This window comes from Camelus dromedarius, chromosome 25 (genome assembly GCF_036321535.1).
Source record: "Camelus dromedarius isolate mCamDro1 chromosome 25, mCamDro1.pat, whole genome shotgun sequence".
Taxonomy (NCBI): Eukaryota; Metazoa; Chordata; class Mammalia; order Artiodactyla; family Camelidae; genus Camelus; species Camelus dromedarius.
The window spans coordinates 20,183,483-20,205,334 of NC_087460.1; the positions used below are offsets into that span (position 1 = coordinate 20,183,483).

The 21,852-nt window shown below is 39.3% G+C and overlaps 1 protein-coding gene and 1 pseudogene across 8 annotated transcripts in view; both read left to right on the plus strand.

Annotated features, from left to right (window-relative positions):
• Window positions 1–21,852, plus strand: part of BICD1 (BICD cargo adaptor 1) — a 172,442-nt gene that overhangs the window by 70,871 nt on the left and 79,719 nt on the right. For all 8 annotated transcript variants that reach the window (XM_064479177.1, XM_064479175.1, XM_064479176.1 and 5 more), the window contains exon 2: window positions 11,190–11,402. In XM_064479177.1, coding sequence (XP_064335247.1) covers window positions 11,190–11,402 — 213 coding nt within the window. The remainder of the gene's footprint in view (window positions 1–11,189; window positions 11,403–21,852) is intronic.
• LOC135319325 (large ribosomal subunit protein uL24-like) lies at window positions 15,801–21,213 on the plus strand (annotated as a pseudogene).

The following is a 21,852-nucleotide window of genomic DNA, read 5'->3' on the forward strand; positions in this document are numbered from 1 at the left end:
GTTGAGGATATGGAATTAGAACTTAGAATGTGCCCCAAGAAGGAGTCCCCTGACATTCACATCTATTGCTTTGACGTGGCCATTTTGACCTGGAAGCGTCTGATATAAACTGAGAAAGATACTGATTTTCAGTTAAAAGAAGTTGCCAAATAATGTGCAAATCAGACACCTTCGCCTCCCGGCCTGCCCCCCACTGTTAACCAGTGTTGCATTCTCTTTCCCTGACTCCCCTCCTCCTTCCCGGACTCCCACATCTGCCCTGTTGATATTGGATATTACTCACATCAGAGATGTGATGAGGCATAAAATCAAAGGGAAGTGTGAGATGGGCTGGGGGTTAACTAACATCTGGCAGGCCAGCCACACGTGATCAGACATGAGAAGTTCACCAGCCACCGTCCTCATCAAGGGAAGACAGCTGCCGTTCAAAGCACAGCATCTTCTCCTTTCTGAGATTTTACTTACATCTTTTTTTTTTAAACTATGTAAGTGCATTCTCAAATTACTTTTCTTTTAAAATATTGAAATATATTGGATTTACAATGTTGTGTCAGTTTCTGGTATACAGCATAGTGATTCAGTCATATATATACACACACGTATATATACATATTCTTTTTCATTATAGGCCATTACAAGCTACTGAATATAGTTCCCGTGCTACACAGTAGGACCTTGTTGTTTATTTTATATGTAGCAGTTTGTATCTGCTAATCCCAAACTCCTAATTTATCCCTTATTTATAGAACAGAAACAGTCTCACAGACATAGAAAACAAACTTAAGGTTACCAATGGAGAAAGGGTGGGGAGGATAAATTACTTAAATCTTTGATGTCTGCATCCCAAATTCCACTCTCTTATTTCTCCCTAAAAGTTAAACACACTGATAGGAGTAGGGCTTGGGGAGGAAATGTTTGGGCCTGTGAAAAAAATTCACATTAGTATTGATTTAAAAAAAAAATTGGGTGGGGTAATTAGGTTTATTTATTGATTAATTGGTTTAATTTTTTTTTAATGGAATGCTGGGGATTGAACCCAGGACCTTGTGCATGCTAAGCACACACTGAGCTACACCCTCTCCCTCATACTAGTATTGATTTGAAGAAAAGAATCTGCTCATGGTTATCGAACTACTACAGTCAGGCCTGAAGGACGAAAGCTTTAATGTTTTCTTATTGACAAAGGAATTTAAGCACTTTACCAAGGAAGTTACACTTAGCAGCCTGAAGATAGCTTTCCTGACAGCCAATTGGTATATATACCTTCAAAGTTAACAGTTATATTTCCTAAGAGATAAGATTAACCTTCTGAAGTCTGGATGTCTCAAGGTAACTTGCGACAAACTAGTTAAGACACTAGTATGATGACAAGATATGGATCAACCATAAGTAAGACAGGAGAGAGCCTTCATCAGCATGGGTTAGGATTTATAGTCTTCTGTCTTCAACTCCTAGGTGTTGTGACCAGCCTCCACCTGTATCACAAATCTCGGAGTAACAAGCATGCGTTGTATTTTTAAAAATCTTTTATAATGATGATTCTTGGGGAGGGCCAACTCTCCTTGAAGCTCTCACATAACTACTTGTTCTGTTTTGTTTTTGTCTTGAGGGGGTTGAAATTTATTTATTTATCTGTATTGAAGTATAGTCAGTTACATATCAATTTCTGGTGTACAGCATCATGCTTCAGGCACACATATACATACATATATTCATTTTCATATTCTTGTTCATTATAAATTACTACAAGATGTTGAATATAGTTCCCTGTGCTATACAGAAGAAACTTGTCGTTTACCTATTCTATATATAGTAGTTAGTATTCACAGGCTTTTAAATACATTTCTTTGGGGAGGAATGATATGTAAGAGTAATATATAAGTGCTCCAAAAATAGTGAAAAAAAATAGTGAGGAAGGGGGGAAAGTCCTCCATAGGGTCAGGGTTAGGGGTGAATTACTCAGTAATAAAAATACAGCAATTGTGCTCTCTGACAAGGCTGTCTGAATACCCTGACTTGCAGTTGGGTGCTCCTACCTGGGAGTCTGTTTCTCCTCCCCCATCCTTCTCATGCTGGTGGTTGAGAGGTACCTCTAAGCCTACTTATCTCATTATCTCACACTTCCCCTTTAGTTCTTTGTACTGTGCCAAGCTCTGCTTTCCTTAAACTGGCCCCCACTCTCATGGCCTCAGATGATCTGTAAACAAGAATTATTTATGCTCTTCCCTTTTCCTTCAAGGTCTTTGTAAACCTTTCACCCTCAACTGGAAGCTCCTTCCACTTCCTTCTTGCCAGCTCCCTGTCAGTGGTTTCTTTTAAGACCAACATCATAAAATATTTGCAAATGATGTGACTGACAAAGGTTTAATTTCCAGAATATGTAAACAGCTCATACAACTTAATAAGAACAAAACAAACAACCCAATCCAAAAATGGGCAGAAGACCTAAACAAGCAGTTCTCCAAGGAAGACATACAAATGGCCAACAGGCACATGAAAAATGCTCAATATCACTAATTATCAGAGAAAGGCAAATCAAAACCACAATGAGGTATCACCTCACACCAGTCAGAATGGCCATAATTAAAAATTCCACAAACGATAATTGCTGGAGAGGGTGTGGAGAAAAGGGAACCCTCCTGCACTGTTGGTAGGAATGCAGTTTGGTGCAACCATTATGGAAAACAGTATGGCGATTCCTCAAAAAACTAAAAATAAACTTACCATATGATCCAGCAATCCCACTCCTGGGCATATATCCAGAGGGAACTCTAAGTCAAAAAGATACGTGAACCCCAGTGTTCATAGCAGCACTATATACAATAGCCAAAACATGGAACTAACCTAAATATCTGTTGGCAGAGGACTGGATAAAGAAGTTGTGGTATATTTATACAATGGAATACTACTCAGCCATAAAAAAGAATAAAATAATGTCATTTGTAGCAACATGAATGGACCTGAAGATCATCATTCTAAGTGAAGTAAGCCAAAATAAGAAGGAAAAATGCCATATGATAGTGCTTGTATGTGGAATCTAAAAAACAGGACACAAACGAACTTATCTACAAAACAGAAACAAACTCACAGACATAGAGAACAAACCTACGGTTACCAGGGGGTAAAGAGGGTGGGAAGGGATAAATTGGGAGTTTGAGATTTGTGGATACTAACTACTATATATAAAATACATAAACAACAATTTTATACTGTATAGCACAGGGAACTGTATTCAATATCTTGTAGTAACCTATAAAGAAAAAGAATATGAAGATGAATATATGTATTTATATGTATGACTAAACTATTATGCTGTACACCAGAAATTGACACATTATAAACTGACTACACTTAAATAAAGAAATAATATGTATATGCATATAAAAGAGATACCACAGGAAAATCAATGTGGAAATGAAGATGGCAGGATCCAGTTTGATTCCAGGGTTTGAGAAGTTGTACAGTGCCCAACAGGTGCATACATCCCATTTGTAAGTAATTGCGGTGTTCAAGAATGAAATTAAAATGTTTTTCTTTCAATTTACATGCATTAGTTTTCCAAACAGCTACTATGTCGTTAGGACATAAAGTCAGAATTCAGGCTCCTTTTATACTAAAAAGGGGAGGGGGGTGTGGGTGGTTGTTGCAAACTTCTTGGTGTCAGAATCTTTTCTTCTTCCAACCGTCCACGTGGGTCAGGTCACAGAGTCCGGTCCTGGAGTCCCTGTAAACCTCCAACAAAACAAATGTTATTTTCTATTCTGCAACTTTTTATCTTTCTATGAATGCAAAAGTGTTAATACCCTTAAAGGTCAGAGCCTTGAGAATGGGCTCTCCTGTATATTTCAGACTATAGGCAACGTTCTTTTACAAAAGGTGCAGAGCCAGCAAGACTGAGCACAGGAAACAGAGCACAGGGTTAAAGCCAAAGGCACAGATCTAATATGGAATCAGATTTATTCTTTTCTATTACATAAAGACTTATTGAGTTGCCTGGACTTAGCTATTTCATAAATGGAATTGTTTTGTATTTCTTTTGTCCTGGGGAATGCCATGAAAAAAGTTTTTAGACACCAAGTGTACCTTCAACCAAGAATATTTGAGAACCTCTGTCCCAAGTTAGTTAATTCAGAATATTTAGAGGTGAAGCTGGTGTTTCTTTAGGTTTAAGAAACTTCCCAGGTGATTCTAATGGGCCCTTAGGACTCAGAAGCACTGCTAGAGATTTACACATGTGGCTGAAGATAATGCTATTCAGATGGTTCTGGGGACCACCGCTGGTTTGCAAATTATTTCCTGCAGGTCATCATCAAGATGTGGTTTATATTAATCATATGTTTAGTGAATGATGGTACAATTTCTGTAATCCTTTTTTACCCTTATGTTATATTTGTTTTGGTTAAATTTATTGAAATACAATTTTTTGTCTGAAATCTAATAATAAAAAATTGAATAATTGAATTCTGGTGAGGATGTGAAGCAATATGGATTCTCATTCATTGCTAGTGGGAATGCAAAATGGTACAGACACTTTGGAAGACAGTTTGGTGGTGTCCATTGTATAGATATACCACAATTTGTTTATCCAGTCACCTGTTGATGGACATTTCAGTTGTATTCAGTTTTTGACTATTACAAATAATGTTGTGAACGTTTGTGTACAAATCTATGTGGAATGAAATGGCTGGGTCATGTGGTAGATGTGTGCTTACAGTAACTGATTTTTTATTGTATTTTGCAAAATCACTAGTCCACCAAGGATTAGAAATAAAGCTGTTCCTTCACCAAATATATTCTGAGAAGTGCTAGCCAGGGAAATGTGCATAAGATTTTTCATTGCTACATTGTTTGTAATAACAAAAAACGGGATGCAATCCAGTCATTCATTTTGGGGAGAATGTATTATTAAAATGAGGTATATATTTATTCAGCAGACTGTACAAGTAGAGATAAATGAACCATAGGGACACTAATCAAAATGGATAAATTTTAGGAATTTAAAGTTGAGTTTAAAAAGCAAATTGCAAAAGAATGCCTATGGAATGATTCCATTATATGAATTTCAAAAGCAATATTAAATAATATATTACTTACAAATACATACATATGTAGTAAACTTTTAAGAAAAGCAAGAAAATGGTAAATACAAAATTCAGGATAGTGCTTGTTTGGGGAGGGGTTGGGGTGCAATGAGGGAGAAAGAACCAAGGAAGGGTAGACACGTTTTTGAGGCTAATGGATCATGATCTATTTCTTAAACTACAGAAATTCATTTTGATATTATTTTTGTGCTTATATTTTGTCATAAATCCTGTTTTGTATATATTCAATATATAACAACAAAATTTAGAAAAATCTCCAAACAGTAGAAAAAGGAGGTTGTTAAGCAGATAGAAGGCAACAGTTATGAACCATCAAGGATAGGGAAAAAAAAATGCAGGCTTTAAGTAAAGATATATTTGAATAGTAGTCTATTAGGTATTATTTGGAAAAATTGGGTCATTAAACCAAGTTAGCATAGAATATTTAGTTAAGTATAGAAAATACGGTATGTTATTTATTAGAATGATGCCGTGTAGCGATGTAATATGGTGATTAAATCAGCTAAGGATATTTGATAGATGCTAAAAAAAAAACCCTACGATTAGTCTCATCAAGTTAAAAATGCATGTTTTTAATTTTTATGATAAATTAAAAATGGTTTACAGAATGCAAGATGAGAATCAAAAATCGGTAATTGAGTATCCTGTGTTTCCCAGATGGATGGAATTTATAATTGGATAGGAGTTAGGTTAAAAGCCAGAAAAAGATGGGAGAAGGTAAAAAAGAGTTCTCACTAAAAGAAGATAAAACTGAATTCTTAGAGCCTATGCCTTGAGAAATTTTTTTTTTTTTACATTTTTAGTGGCTTAATAAGAAAAAATGATACATCAGAGTTCCCTTTCTGGTGTTTCAGTGTTTCAGAAATGTGTGGGGAGCTACTCTCCACAGAGAGGGGAACAGCCTGCTGGGTCGTGCACAGGCCCAAGGAAGACTGTTACACACGGAAGCCCCAGCCCGCCAGCACCACATCCAAGACTTCCAGACGCAGGGGAGAGAGGGTGGGAACGGATATCTGAAAAGCATTTACTATGTCCAAGGCATTTTGCCGTGGATTTTATTTGTACCTCTTATCTGATATCCTCACCTTTAGACCTGGTCTGTTCTTACCATTAAGGGAGATGTTATCATTCTCATTTTCCACATGAGGTAACAGAGATACAGAAATTCAAAACCTTGACAAAAATGTTGCAAGAGGCAGATTTAAACCCCAATACATTTGATTCCCAAAGCACATATTTTTCCTGTAATTAATAGCCAATAATTATTGTGAACTGACTGTATTTGTACCAAGAGCGATTCCAAATGATACATAGATTTTCTCTAACCCTCACAACAACACTCTGAAAGAGACATTATTACCCCCATTTTACAGATGAGAAAACTGAGGCACAGAATGTTCAGTAACTTGCTCAGTGTCATACAATTAGTAAGTGGCAGAGTTGGTCCAGTAAAGGAGCTCACATCTTTAACCTCTTTTGCCTCCTATGAGTACATCTACCTTTGAAGGATCAGGCTTAATTCTCAATATTAGGGGAACCTTATGACTCCTAATAAGGTTTGGGCCACGTAAGTCATAGAAATGGATTTCTCCCAGCTGCGAACTTTTGGGTTGTCTCACCTAAGGTGATGCCTTCTCTTCTCTCTCTCTTTTTTTTTATTACCAAATTCTTTTAGCAGTTAATTTTTATTTATTTTTATTGACGTACAGTCAGTTTACAATGTTATATCAATTTCTGGTGTACAGCACAGTGCTTCAGTCATACATGAATATACATATCTTCATTTTCATTTTCATATTCTTTTTCACCATAAGCTACTACAAAATATTGAATATATTTCCCTGTGTTATGCAGTATAATCTTGCTGATCTGTTTTATATATACCAGTCAGTATCTGCAAATCTCGATCTCCCAGTTTACCTCTTCCCAGCCCCTTCCCACTCAGTAACCGTAAGTTTGTTTTCTATGTCTGTGAGTCTGTTTCTGTTTTATATATAAGTTCATTTGATCCCTTGTTTTCTAATTGGGCCATACCTTCTAAGACACTTCGCTGCTGGAACATAGTGGTTTGGGAAATGTTTCTTACCCAGTTCAAAGAAGTTTAGCTAGTTTACCACTTTGTGTGTGTGTGTGCGTGTGTGTGTGTGTGCGTGTGTGTGCACGTGCGCGCGTGCGTGCACATGTATGCATGCATGTACACTTCATGAGATCCTTTGGGCTCACTGTTTTCCATGGAATAAGAATTAATCCTTCATAGAACTAACAGCTCTATTAAACTCTCAAACTCTGTCCTTTAATGTGGACTTTCCTTAAGACTTAACTTAAAACATGGTAATTAAATATCGTTTAAACCATTTGCTGGGATTATAATATATTCTTTTTACTCCAAAAGTATTTGAAATAGATTAAAATGAAAGAAACCAATACCGTGGGATAAATACAATAAAAACTCAAAACGGCATAGAGTAAACAGGAGATAGCTGTACCAGAAACTTAAGGTATTTCAGTGAATTGCTGCAGAGCATTTAATGTGGAATTAAATACTGTGGCAGCCGAGGAAACAGAGAAATATTATTGGTCAAATAATTTTTATTATATGTTCAAAGAAGGTAATATAGTTCATTGGGGGAGGGTGGCTTCCAGTGACAGGCCAGTTGACAACCGTCTCCTTCCCCTGCGTTAAATCATGTGTAAACGTTCCCGGAGCCCTCAGGTCTTAGTGCTGAGGCTGCAACTTTAAGGAACCGCCACTGAGAAGTCTTCAGAGAGGCGTCCTGGCTACGCTGTAGTTTTTGCTTAGCAAAGCTTCAGTTTAGCTTTGCTCCTCTAGGGGAAGGTCAGGTTCTGGCTCAACCCTCCTTTATTCGGGTGTCTGCTCAAAGGTCCCTCCCTTCTCTGACTGTCCTCTCTAAAGGAGGCTCCCTCTCTCAGCACCTGCCTTATTGTCTATCCCTGCTCTGTCCACCATGGTAGCCACTAGCCAATTGTGACAATTAACACTGATTACATTACATAGATTAAAAATTTAATTCTTTGGTCATACTAGCCACATTTCAAGAGCTCATTAGCCACACAGGGACAGAGGTTACCACTCTGGACGACACAGATACATGTCATTGCTGTTTTATGCTCTGACCCTGGGTTTCATTTTCTTTTTAGGACTTTTCCAACATGGTGCCACATACTTACTGATTTATTTGTGTTCCACAGGAGTGTTTGCTCCCAATGGCAGAGAGATTTTTTCCTACAGTATTGCTGCTCCTTAGAGCCTAAAGCAGTGCCTGTTACAGTTCTCTGTAAATACTTACTGAGTGAATGAACAAACAAATGAATACATTTTAGTATTTCTGATAAAAAATATTTTGTCTAATGTCCTTGAGTGACCTAGGATATGGCTCTGCCACAGTTTTTAAGATGAAAGAATGAAAATTCTGTAACCAAGGACACATATTTTAAAGATAATATGGCATTATTAAATACACTAGCCAAACTTGGATTTGTTTTGTCTTCCATATTATGAAGAATAATAAGTATGAAAATTCCTTACATACTTAGCTTAACAGTTAACATAAAGTCTGGAACACGAAGGTGAAAAATACCAATTTTCTTTGAGTTAAGAAGTCATGTGATGGGGGAGGGGGGTGGGAGGGATAAACTGGGAGTTTGAGATTTGCAGATACTGACTGGTATACAAAAAATAGATAAACAAGTTTATACTGCGTAGCACAGGGAACTATATTCAATATCTTGTAGTAGCTTATGGCAAAAAAGAATATGAAAACGAATATATGTATATTCATGTCTGACTGAAGCACTGTGCTGTACACCAGAAATTGACACAACATTGTAAACTGCCTATACCTCAATTTTAAAAAAGAGTCACGTGAGTAGAATGAGAAAGCAAGGTACTTACACAGCTAATTGGGCTTCCCCTGGCACGTAATTGAAAGCGGCCGTGATCCATTGTAATGGAATATATTAAAGGTGATATTGTGTAATTATAGCTACACATGATGAGAAATCATAATAAAATGGTATAGAAATGTCATTGTACCTCAATTAATTTCAAATAAAAATTACCCATGAAATGATTGCAGTGTCTAAAAGGAATCTGCTATCTGAACAAAATATAACTGGAAGCATGGCTGCCCCAGGTGTGCCTATAAATAGACATCGAAGCTAATTTGTGATTTCTGCCAAGCATGCAGCTTCAATAGCCTTGAAAAAGAGAGTTTCTCTTCTCTTGGGTCCAGCTTTGTGAGGGGAGATCTGGAACAGTGATGGAGGATGGTGGTACCTGGCAGAGCCAGACAGGCCTCGTAAGCCAACAGTTAGCCAAATTCATGCCCAGTTCCAGCTACTGACCATTAGGGATTAGGTAAAGTGGGGTTGTTTTCTCCTTCACCAGCCCTTGTAAGATGCAGGTATTTTCTGAGTAGCATTAGTTCTCAGCAGATTTGCGAGTGCAGATCATGGGGCATCTGTAACCTGTGCTGCATTGGTATTATTTTTCTATTTCAAGGGATAAAAATGGTAAATGTCCTTGGATAAACTTGCAAACTTCCATTGGTTTCCAAACCAGGTCCAATGAAGGAAAAAAATGATGACTAACTTTGTAGGCCCCTATATGTTCAGTTAAGGTTTCTAAGCTGCAATAAATATGAGTTCAATTTCAATACTTGACTCTTTTGAAGATCTATTCTGTGTATACGTAGGAAATGTTTTATTTCCTTTGGTGCTGGATCTAGAGTACAATTCTTAAACTTTACATCAAGGGTAGAAAGATAAATTCACGTGCTGTTAAGGCCTTAGGGGTTGTTTTAGTCACCAAGAGAGCACTGCCTATGCGCTGAGAATAAGATGAGAACCCTAGATTGCCTAAGTCTATCTCAGGCAGAGTAAGGAAAATGGCGCCATGGAAGCTTTCTGTTACATTGACGTGGGGAAGTAGTTGTGAAGAAAAAGCTAGCTGAGGTGCTTGACACACAGTTGATGCTAATTTAAAATTTTCTTAATACTTTACGGTGTATTGCCAAAATACCAATTTCCAGAATTAATTACTCTGGTTGGATCTTTTCTTATCGACCCCTTTCAGCGTGGTTATGCTGTTCACTCGTAGTACAGCCAGGTGCATTTGTTACTGTTTGTGTTCCATTTCGGTCCCTGGACACACGGAGGCTGATTTTAATTATTACTTATTTGAGAAGTATGTGAAACTGCTGTAGTGCTGAGTCAGAACGGTATGAAAAGGCTTACTTAGAAAAGTGTGACTCCCATGAAGTGTGATCCCTCGTATCGTATTTCGTTCCCTCACCCATTTCATTTCCGCCTCATCCTCACTCACCCCCTGTAGCTTCCCAATTTCATTAATTTCTGAGTAATTCTTCTGCATTTCTTTTTGGGGGGGTGGGGTGTAATTAGGTTTATTTATTTGTTAATGGGGGTCCTGAGGACTGAACCCAGGACCTCCCACATGTTAAGCACACACTCTACCACTGAGCTATCCCTCCCCCTGTATTTCTTTTTGCACAAATGTTTTCTTATACAGTGAATGCACTGCAGTGTCTTTTTGTGGTACCAGGCAGTTCAAATGCTGTTTGGTGATTTTATCTCTTAAGGATACTGTTCATATTGGTATTTTCTTACCACTAAAGTATTAGAGAGCTAGTGAAACTATTATTTTCTTTCTTGAAAATTATTTTGAGGACTTTTTCCTAGAATGCAAATAAGAACATGAATTTTGATGGGCTCATTAGCACTGAACCGGCTATTCCTTAATAGGATTTGTCTCAAAATGGTAACATAAAACAAGCAGCTATATTTTTCAAGTTTTCTTTTAATGCATTATATATATATTTTAGCAAAATCTTTTAAAATTCTCTTTCCCCTTATTAACTGAATTTGAAGTATTTCGTGTCCGTGAGAGCTGCTAGCCTGTTACATGAACTATGTGTTTTTTGCTTCTGCAAGTTTTGCCGAGTAGCTTTCCTTATACACAAAGCAAAACAAATCATGTTCCCAAGTCCATTCGGTTGTGCTGCGATGCGTTTCATTGTGCGCTCTTTTTTCTTTCCAAATCCTGTGCAGGCGTTTGGCCAGTCCTTCTCCATCCACCGTAAGGTTGCTGAGGATGGCGAGACTCGGGAGGAGACGCTTCTGCAGGAGTCCGCGTCGAAGGAGGCTTACTATCTGGGGAAGATCTTGGAGATGCAGAACGAGCTGAAACAGAGCCGGGCTGTGGTCACTAACGTGCAGGCAGAAAATGAGAGGCTCACGGCCGTCGTGCAGGACCTGAAGGAGGTAAACCGACAGCACACAGGTGCCCTGGGAGAGAGCTGTGGGAGAGAGAAGTGAGAGAGAGTGCTTCCCGAGAGAGAGGAGTGAAACCTTTTCTCTGGTCAGACAAGGTGCACGCAGTATCCACGCCAGCAGGCTTCCTGCTTTTTTAAGTGACACGACAGGTTATTCTGCGACAAGCTCTTTCTTTTATCGTTTGCTAAGAATGTAAAGTCTGTATTTATTGAGTACTTGGGAATGGGCCTTGCCATTTCTGCAGGGATGTTTCAGAAATACGGTGCCCTGGGCACTTCCTCCCGTTTACCTGTTTCAGTGCAGCGAGGAGAGGGATGGCTGGCCGCAGTGCTCTGTGTCCGCAGTAATTCACAGTGACGGTGGTTTTAGCTCAGGAGTCTCCTCACTGGGGAGTGAGACCCTGGGGGTGTGTTCTGAGGGGGTCTTAGAGTCTGGGGATGTGCAACCATGAACTATTTTTCTGGCTGTAAAGAAGCAGCAAATTGTAGCTCCTTATGAATCAGGTCCAGTCCCCGGACCTCCACTGGACTCGCTCTTTGCCCTCAGCTTCTCAGGCAGGTGCGTCACCTGCCGGGTCGTTTCAGGGTGGCGGAGTCATTCTGTCCTGGGGGAGGGGATGATGTTGGGGACAGAAATAGCCGAAAGCAGCGTCATCCCCTGAACCCTTTTAAGAGCATTTTTGAAAGCTTCATATTAAATATAAACTCCATTTTTTTGATAGAAAAGATGTAGAAGAGGGACAGATGGCCTTTAATCCCTACACACTCATCTCTCAGAGGTTGACAAATGCCAGGTCCACTAAGAAGTGGGCTCCTTAATTGAGCATTTTAATAATAGAAAAAGGTAGGGTGAAAAATTTGTTCCATATTGTGAAATGTAACCAAAGGAGTCCACCTGGTACCTTTCTCTGGAAATTCATGATGTATTATAAATAACATTTTGTTATTATGAGATATAAGTCATTTATTGGAATTTAATCCATAATTTACATTCACACGTGTCCATATTGCAATGAACTAAATGAAGAGTGACAGTAAGATTTCTTCTTTACCTAGCTTGCTGTTTTTGGACACTCCCCAAATCTAGCAATATGACTTCTGGAGACAGAGAAAGGGGAATTCAGTGTTGGTACCAAGGAAAGCATGAGAGTTTTCAGGATGCCCTGCCTCACTACCCTCCACTGCAAATGAATGTTAAAAACAATTGCTCTCCAGTTCTTCGTTTGTTGCATCCATCTGTGCCAGGTTTCCACCATCACTTGCTTATCCTTTGGAGTACCGGACCCTTCTCCTCCTAAGGGACTGCCATTTACCCTTCCAACCCCAGGCTTCCCTGTGAGACAGGCATCCACTGCCACGGTGGACCCAAGGTCACGGAATCCACCATCCTGGGTTAAGCCCAGAACACCCACAGGGGGCGACCTCAGCAGCCCCGAGCAGCAGGTTCACCTGGGGAATCCAGAGAGAGGCTGCGACATGGGCAACCTGAGGGTGACTGGCACCCATGTGCAGGTGGTTTATGGAGAATAATCAAGCAGCCTTGATTGCCAGTTGGATGGATCCTCTAAAAGCTGCACATCCCCACTATGTGCAGCGGCTGCAGTTGGGGAAAGAATGGCAAATTTTGAGGGAAAAGCATCCGCAGATGTTTTTCTGTTGAGGAAGGACAGTGGAGACTGATGGAGCCATGCTTGAGTGCAGTTTCCAATAAATAGATGTGTGACAAGTTGGTTAGTAAGAAGGATGTGGAGGGGAGGGTATAGCTCAGTGGTAGAGTGCCTGCTTAGCATGTACCAAGTCCTGGGTTCAATCCCCAGTACCTTTGTTACTGAGTCCAAACTTGTTCTGCTCGCCGGCATGACAGGCCAATAAATTGGGAGACAAGGTGTTGGGGCAAGAAATAGCGACTTTATTCAGAAAGCCAGCAGATGGAGACAATGGCAGACTAATGTCTTGGAGAACCAGTCATAATACGGGCTCCTTTTACACAAAAAAACGGGAGGAGGTGTGGTTGGTTGTTGCAAACTTCTTGGTGTAGGAATCCTTTATCCTTGCAGCCGTCCACGTGGGCCAGCTCCTGGTGCTCCTGCAAAACCTCCAACGAAACAAAGGTTATTCTCTATTCTGCAACTTTGTTACCTTCACGTGAGAGCAGAGCGAGCAAGACTAAGCCTGGAAGACAGGGCACAGTGGTTAAAGCCAAAGGGACAGATCTAATAAAGCGTCGGATTTGTTCTTTTCTAGCATACCTCCATTAAAAATAAATAAATAAACCTAGTTACCTCCCCCGTAACAACAACAACAAAAAAGAATGAGGATGTAGCTTAGGAATGAACCGAGGAAGCTTTGAGAAGCCTTGTCCCGGACCTGGGCATGGGAGCGCCATAAAGCGCACAATTTGGAGAGTTGCCGAGTGGCCACTCGGTTACAGTCCTTTGATTCCTATGCATTTTCAATCGTTGATTTGCAGTAAGAGACTAACGTGCTCCATTCAAATTTATGTATTTTTAAATCTGAAATAAATTAAGGCAATTTAGCCTGCGAGTTTATTCATTCAAATTTGTCAGAAACTAAGAGGAAACTAAAAACAACCCAGGTGGTTGGTTTCTTGGTCTTCGCTGTCGGCCAGCAACGGATGTGTGGATGTTCTTTGTGATGAGCTGAAAGGTGGTGGTACTAACTACACCGCAGAGCCCTGCTGTTTTTCATCCAGGCTTCATGTTTTAATGTCCCTAATAAAAGTGTAACTAGCGTATAGAGCAGAGTACATTTGTAAAAGGAGAAGAGGAATCAATTCTACTCCTTGGTATATTGATACAGACTTCTGATGGCTGGTGTCAAGTTGAAATCTCAGATTTTTTTTAAATTGTAGGATCAAATTTATTTACTTTTTGTACTCTGGGTACTGACTGATGCAAAGTGATCAAAAGAGAGATCATGAAACAAAAAAATCATGACTCGATAAGCGATGAGAAATAGACAGGATAACCAATGCAAAATGTAGTGAATCATCTGCTTGACAATGTTGTGTGAATTTAATAATTTAATTAATGGAATCATTTAAAATTTATTGAAAGGACTCATCTCTTATTTCAGTACGCTGATTGGTACTGGCAAATGTGCCTGTCTGTATATGTGCTGTGTGTGTTATGGAAACTTTACATGTATGTTTGTGCACGTGTGTGTGTGTGCATGTAATTCCATGGTCAGATTCTTTTCCATATATGGTATATATAGGATAGTACAGTGGGAAAATCAGAAACATTTCTGAATTAGGTATTAGAAAATCAACATTCTAGACTCAGCTCTGCTAAAAGTTTTAGAATTATATTCATCATATATGGGTTAAAGATTATTTTAGTATATAGTAAATAAATGAACAGACTATTATCATTAATAGTTTTCTGCATCCTCTATAAATATTATTGAAGATATTATTTATTATGTATATCCACATTCTTAGGTTAAAGAAACTTAAGGTAAATGCCTTTTTGACTTTATTACTTTGAAAATTCTTTCTGTTGAGATATGAATCAGGTGGTAGGAATCACAGTATGTTTTCATTATTGCTTTTGGTTCTTCAAACTTCAGTTAAATTTTTAACTTCAATTAAAAATTTTTAAAAAAGAATTTCAGAAACAAACCAAAAAACTCATTATAGATTTCATATTTTATTTAAAAAGTGTGTCTGCTTTTTAAAAATATGTTATTTTTTTTTATTCAGGTATAGTTAGTTTACAATGTTGTGTCAATTTCTGGTGTACAGCACAAGCTTCAGTCATACATGAATAGACATATATTTATTTTCATATTCTTTTTCACCATGAGCTACTACAAGATATCGAATATAGTTCCCTGTTCTGTACAGTATAAACTTGTTTATCTACTTTATATATACCTGTCAGTATCTGTAAATCTCGAACTCCCAGTTTATCCCTTCCCACCCCCTGCCCCACTGGTAACCATAAGTTTGTTTTTTATGTTTGTGAGTCTATTTCTGTTTTATAAATAAGTTTGTCTGTCTTTTTTTTTAGATTCCACATATAAGTGATATCATGTGGTATTTTTCTTTCTCTTTCTAGCTTACTTCACTTAGAATGACAGTCTCCAGGGCCATCCCTGTTGCTACAAATGGCATTATTTTATTCTTTTTTATGGATGAGTAGTATTCCATTGTATAAATATATTACAACTTCTTTATCCGGTCCTCTGTTGATGGACATTTAGGCTGTTTCCATGTCTTGGCTACTGTAAATAGTGCTGCTGTGAACATTGGGGTGCAGGTGTCTCTTTGAATTAAGGTAAAACATGCTACTATTAACTGTCCTTACCCCTGTTGGAAATTTTTGAAAATATGAACTGTCAGATGTAGGGTTTGAGTTTCTCATCTTAGGGTTTTCATCTTTCTGGGATTTTGCACTTTGCAGTCACACCTTCATTCATTCAACAAGGCACCTCAGTGCTCGCTATGAGCCAGATGCCTGGGTGCTTGGGAAGCGTCAGTGAACAAAAATTCAACGTGTGGTTGATTTCAGTGTTAGAACAGCTCAATGTGTTTAGAAACCGTTTCCTTCTCCTCTTTAGTATCTGTGGAAATAGAGAGTGAGCTGTGCTTCAGACAATATATGTTATAAATTGAGTATCTGTGTCCCTTCAGCGTATGTTGAAACCTGACACCCCATGTGATGGTGTCTGGAGGTGGGGACTTTGGGGGTTGATTAGGTTGACAGTGGAGCCCTCATGAATGAGACCCAACGACAGACACCCCAGAGAGCTCCCTCACCCCTTCCACTAGGTGAGAACACAGCGAGAAGGTGGCGTCTGTGACCCGTGAAGTGGGCCTTCAAACCTGACACTGAATCTGCCCGTGCCTCCCGGTGTCCAGGGCTGTGAGAGATAAATGCCTGTGAAGCTACCCAGCCTCTGGTGTTATTGTTTGAGCAGCTCAAACGGACTAAGAAAACATTTTGGACAGTAGGGACATTATGCTGTATGCCAGAAATGGACACATTGTAACTGACTATACTTCAATTAAATAAATACATAAATTAAAAAAAATTAAACAGTAAATTACACTCATCTTTGTCTCTCACTAAAACCACAGATAGGTGACACCTGCTGGACTAAAGCAAAACACCAGATGAGAAGCCCTGGACCTCAACCACTAGCACACGTTCACTTTTATTTAAGGGGAGCCCTTCAGCCACGCTTTAAAAATGGAGTTGCTTCTACTGTATAATTAGGAGGTCTGGTAATAGTGTGGAATTGGAAATCAGGAAATCTGAGTTCAGGTCCTAACTCGAGCATTTTATTATTTGTGTTTGATTAAGCATCTTATTTTCCGTATAAATGTTATAGTAACACCTGTCCTACTCCTCGTGATTTTTGTGAGGATAAAATAAGATATTTTTCATGAAAGTGCTTTATGAGAAATTGAGGACTATGTTAGTGTTATTTATTGTTTCAAAGTTTGGTGATTGGACTTCACATAGCCAGACAGAAACAAAAAATTTAGGAAGATGTATTGGAGTAAACCGAGTCGCCGCAGCACCTTCTGATAGTAGCAAGAAGGAATGGTTGGCATCCGGACGTCAAAAGAAGAGACAGCACATATTTAAAAGCCAGCAGGTTGAAAGAGGAGATCCGTCTGGATGTTCTTACTATCAGTGTAAATAGCCTTCTGTACCTGGCTGGTTCTCCAAAGGGTCGCTGCATTATTTTTCAGTGAGACACTGAATGTGCTTACGATGACCCGAGTCATGGGGAGAGGTTGATTATTTAATTACGGCATTCAGTAATAACGAAGCTTTTCCTGCAGTCTCTGAGTTTCTGGTTGAATGCTTGGCCTTTGAGAGCTGTGTGTACACGTAGCTGCATGAAACTGACACTCCAACTGAATGCTGATTTTTCCTGTTCTTTAAAGGCACGGCGTGGCTATACCTGGAAAGTTGTCTGTTTCCCCGGCATGTCCCAGTTTCTCTCCTGCTCGTTGTACTTACTGGGAATGGACCTCACACCTCCCTGGAATGTTGCAGAGTGCCAAACAGGGAAGAATCACCAGTCTCTTTAATTGGTTTAAATAACTAACAATAATGTCATAGCTAACATTTATGAGAGCTTATCACGTGCCAAGCACGATACTCAGCATTTTATGTTCATTATCTTATATAATTCTCTCGAACTTACAAGGCATGTGCTGTTTCTATCCCCACTTTCCGGGTGAGGCAAAGAGAGGCTTACAACAGCCCAGCAGGCAGTCAAGCTGGTGTTCTAAGCCAGGCGATCTGAATCCAGAGTCCCTTCTTTTAACCATGTTAGTGCCTGCTTACTGGTTTATTGATTCTGTTAGAGAGGGCTGTATTTCTTTTTGTTGAAAAGTTCTTTCTGACACTTGCTGAGCTGTAGTGAACAAACATCCCTATTAACATGATCAAGGAATTTGAAAGCAAAGTTTAGCAATATACTGACAGTTCGCCTTTGAATGACTGATCTGATTGTGCCTTTGGGAAAAATAAGTTACATTCATGGATTTGTTTGTAGTATTAGTTTAAAATTATAGGCTCTCAGAATTTTTTTAAATGTGTGTGTATAGTTCAATGAATTTTAACAAATACATAGATTCATGTAACCACATACTCCTTTGTAGTCACATCCTTCCCCACCCCAATCTCCGATAACCAGTCATCTGTTTCTATCACTACAGCTTTGTCTTTTATTATTTTATTTTATTTTGGGGGGGGGTCAGGGAGGAGGTAATTAGGTTTATTCATTTTTCAGAGGAGGTCCTGGGGATTGAACCCAAGAACTCGTGCATGCAAAGCATGCGCTCTACCACTGAGCTGTACCCTCCCCCGCTATCGTTTTGTCTTTTAAGGAACATCATGTAAATGGAACTATACAGTGTGTAACCTTTTGGGAGCAAGTCCTTTCCCTCAGCGTAATGCCTGTGAGACTCGTCTAAGTTGTTGCATGTCAGTAGTTCCTTCCTTTTTATTGCCAAATACCACTGTGTGGATACATGACTTTTTTTTTTTTTTAGTTGATTCACCTATTGGAGAACATTTGGGTTATTTTGAGTTTGGGCACTTGCAAGTAGGGCTGCTGTATACATTCATGTGCATTTATGTTCTTAGGTGAACACAAGTGTTTATTTCTCTAGGGTAGACACTTGGGAGCAGTGGAGCTGGTGGATGCAGATGCTGGTACACTGGCAGGTGTGAGTGGGGAGAGCCTTCGCGAGTCCTGTTCAGGTTGCTCCAGTTTTCCCTCTGAAGCAGGAAGCAAGGCCAGCGGCCGAGAGGGCAGATGGCGCGGTGCTGGGGATTTGAGGAGGGGGCGTGGTGAGATAAGCACTGAGAAGAGTGAGGCACTAAGGCAGGAAGCAGGAGGAGAAGGTCTCTCAAGAGGAGGAATCCCAGGAATGGAGATCATCACCTTTGTGCACACTGAGAAGGCCAGGAATTAAGACCAGGCCTTCTGGAGATATTGACAATGAACCAGGAGCTAAAGTCTTAAGAGAAATGAGCGGGGCTGAGTCGGTGTTGAGAAGTGACAGTAACAGTGCTCAAGAGTGGGTAGCATGGTGTCTGTGTCTACCCTGCTGCTGCAGCCTCGTTCCGGGGAAGTCACTTTTAATTTTTTTTTTTTAATGTACATACATTAGCTTAAAAAAAAAATCTCGTAATGACATGAGATTTAAAGCAGAGGGGTTTTAAGGATGGGGAAGGAGGGAGTGGTGAATGTTCTGAAAGCAGCCTTTTGGGCACCTGTCCCACAGGCCACTACTGGAGAGAGTTGCAAGGGAAACAGTGTCCCCAAGGGAGAGTCAGGTTTCCATTCATCAAACAGTGCATTATACGCATCTGTAAAATCATTATGCCTTCCATGGTCCCATATGCTCACAGAGTCGGTGACTACAGATTAGAATGCATGCCTTGTTATAAGGAGCATATATGTTTAATTTCTCTTTTTAAGGATTGGGAAATACTTTTTCCCCCCATGATTTGGAAAGTTAGGTTATTGTATTTGTCAGTGAGAAATAATCCGGCAGCTTCTGAATAGTTTTCAAAATCCTAGCAGTCGATCTTCAGTCGAAAATACCTTTATCCTTTTGGGGGTTATTTTAGGGGTGCACTAGGCATCCCATAATACCAAACACTTAGGGGAAGACTTCAGAAACTAAAGCATCTTCCCTTTCGTGGCCATTGCTGAAACGCCAGTGGCCAAAATGAAGTTCTGTCCCTTTGTGACTTCTGACCGATGCAAGAACCGTAAAAGGCATTTCAGTGCACCTTCCCACATTCGCAGGAAGATTATGTCTTCCAAAGAGCTGAGACAGTACAATGTTCAATCCATGCCCATCGGAAAGGATGATGAAGTTCAGGTTGAATGAGGGCACTACGAGGGGCAGCAGGTCGGCAAAGTGGTCCAGGTTCACAGGAAGAAATGTGCCGTCTACGTTGGACAAGTGCAGCGGGGAGGGCTCATGGCACGACTGTCCATGTGGCCATTCACCCCAGCAAGGCGCTTATCACTAGACTAAAACGGGGTGAAGACCACAAAAAGATCCTCGAATGTAAAGCCAAATCTCACCAAGTAGGAAAGGAAAAGGGCAAATATAAGGAAGAAACAATTGAGAAGATGCAGGAATAATCTTGTATACAACTTTCATTAAAAACTGTTACAGTGATTTTTTAAAAAGCATATGGTAATGTTTCCAACATCCAGATGTAGGACAGCATTTGGACACAGCTTCAAAATAGTACCACTTTCATTTGTGACTCTTCTTTCTGCGTGAGACAATGAGAGGGGGCATAAGCTTCTGGCCTGATGTGGCAATTGCAGCAACTTCCTGTGTAATAGCCAGTCATTAAGCCAGTGCCAAATGGAGAATTAAATGGGAAATTGCAGAGAAGTTCAAGCTAAAGTTAGAAATGGCCAGAGAACATTGCCTGGGGCAGGATACAGAAATGGCAACTCTGTAGCTGACATAGGTTAAAAAATAAAAATCTGTTTCTTTTTTTTTTTTTTAATTGAAGTATAGTCAGTTACAATGTGTCAGTTTCTGGTGTACAGCAAAAAAATCTGTTTTTTAAAATATTCTTGGCATAGTTTCTTTACTTTTTTTTAAAAAAGGTGATTGTTTTATCAGTTACCATTCATCCTATAAAAATAATAAGCAGCAAAGGCACCCACTTTTTAAAATGTAGAGCCAGTGTGGTGTATACTTGGCACATATACATATATGTGTATATGGATTATAAATTTGGATTTTATATGTATGGATGTCTTTCCTTTCCTTTCCTCCCTCCCTTTCTCCTTCCCTTCCTTCTTTCCCCCTCCTACCTGACCTCCCTCCCTTCTCTTTCTTGTCTTGTGAATTAGGGTCAAATACCAGCTTTCTACCTCTTGGAACATAGGAATAAAGACTGTGTATAATCCATTTGGTCCACATTGATTCTTGGACTAAAAATAGCTTGATTCAGTTTCCAACTTTTTCTCCCACCCCAAGCTCAGATTTTGCTCCCTGTGCAGACTGGGTAGAAGAGGGGGAGTAATGAATAATCAGCCGTTCAGCTGGAATGCTTAGTGGGCAATTTTAATCTTTTTTTTTTTTTTTTTTTTTTTTGCATCTTGACCTCTATTTCCAAAGAACATCCTGGTTGGCAGATCTAGCCTGATTAAGATTCTGTTCAGGCATTTAATTCTCCTAAGGGAATTGATAGCTTAATCTCACAATCAAGGCTACCCGAATCTACTCAGAACTTAATTCCTTGAAGGTTATAGGAAATTTATACTTGGGCAAGGCAGGAAGAGCAAACTAATGAGTGAGCTTAGCGATGTAATGAATTTTTTTATATATATATATCTTGAATTACACTTTTTAATGCTTAATCAACAAAGATATTTTAAAAATAAATATTATAGAGTGAATTATATTAGATGCATTAATAGACCTGAACTTTACCTTTTAGTTTGAATTCAAATAGAATGTGTCCCATAAGAAAGGCTGTCCATTGGTTATCTACTTATTGGCTTCCTCATTGTCTTGCGTGTTCACTTATATTAAAAGTACTTAGATTGAGAAATAGTTTTCTGATAGAGTTTTGGCTTCACTAAAACAATTTTTCAGAAAGGCAGAATTATAATTAAACATTTCTTCTGAGGTTCTCGCACTATACAAAAACCTTACTGTCTGTATTACATTAAAAAAAAAACCTAAAATACTACAATGTATTTTTTAATGAGCTTTGGCACACAATTTTAAACATGCACATTAATAGATCGACAATATTTATGGGCCAGATTATTCCCATGTTTTGTTGTGGCTTACAGGAGAGAGTGTCTGTCTAAAAATGAGTTCAAGATTTGGCTACATGTGCAAGGAAGTGGCCAGCAGGTGTTTTCTGGATGGCAAATTCAGTTGTTAGAATGATAAC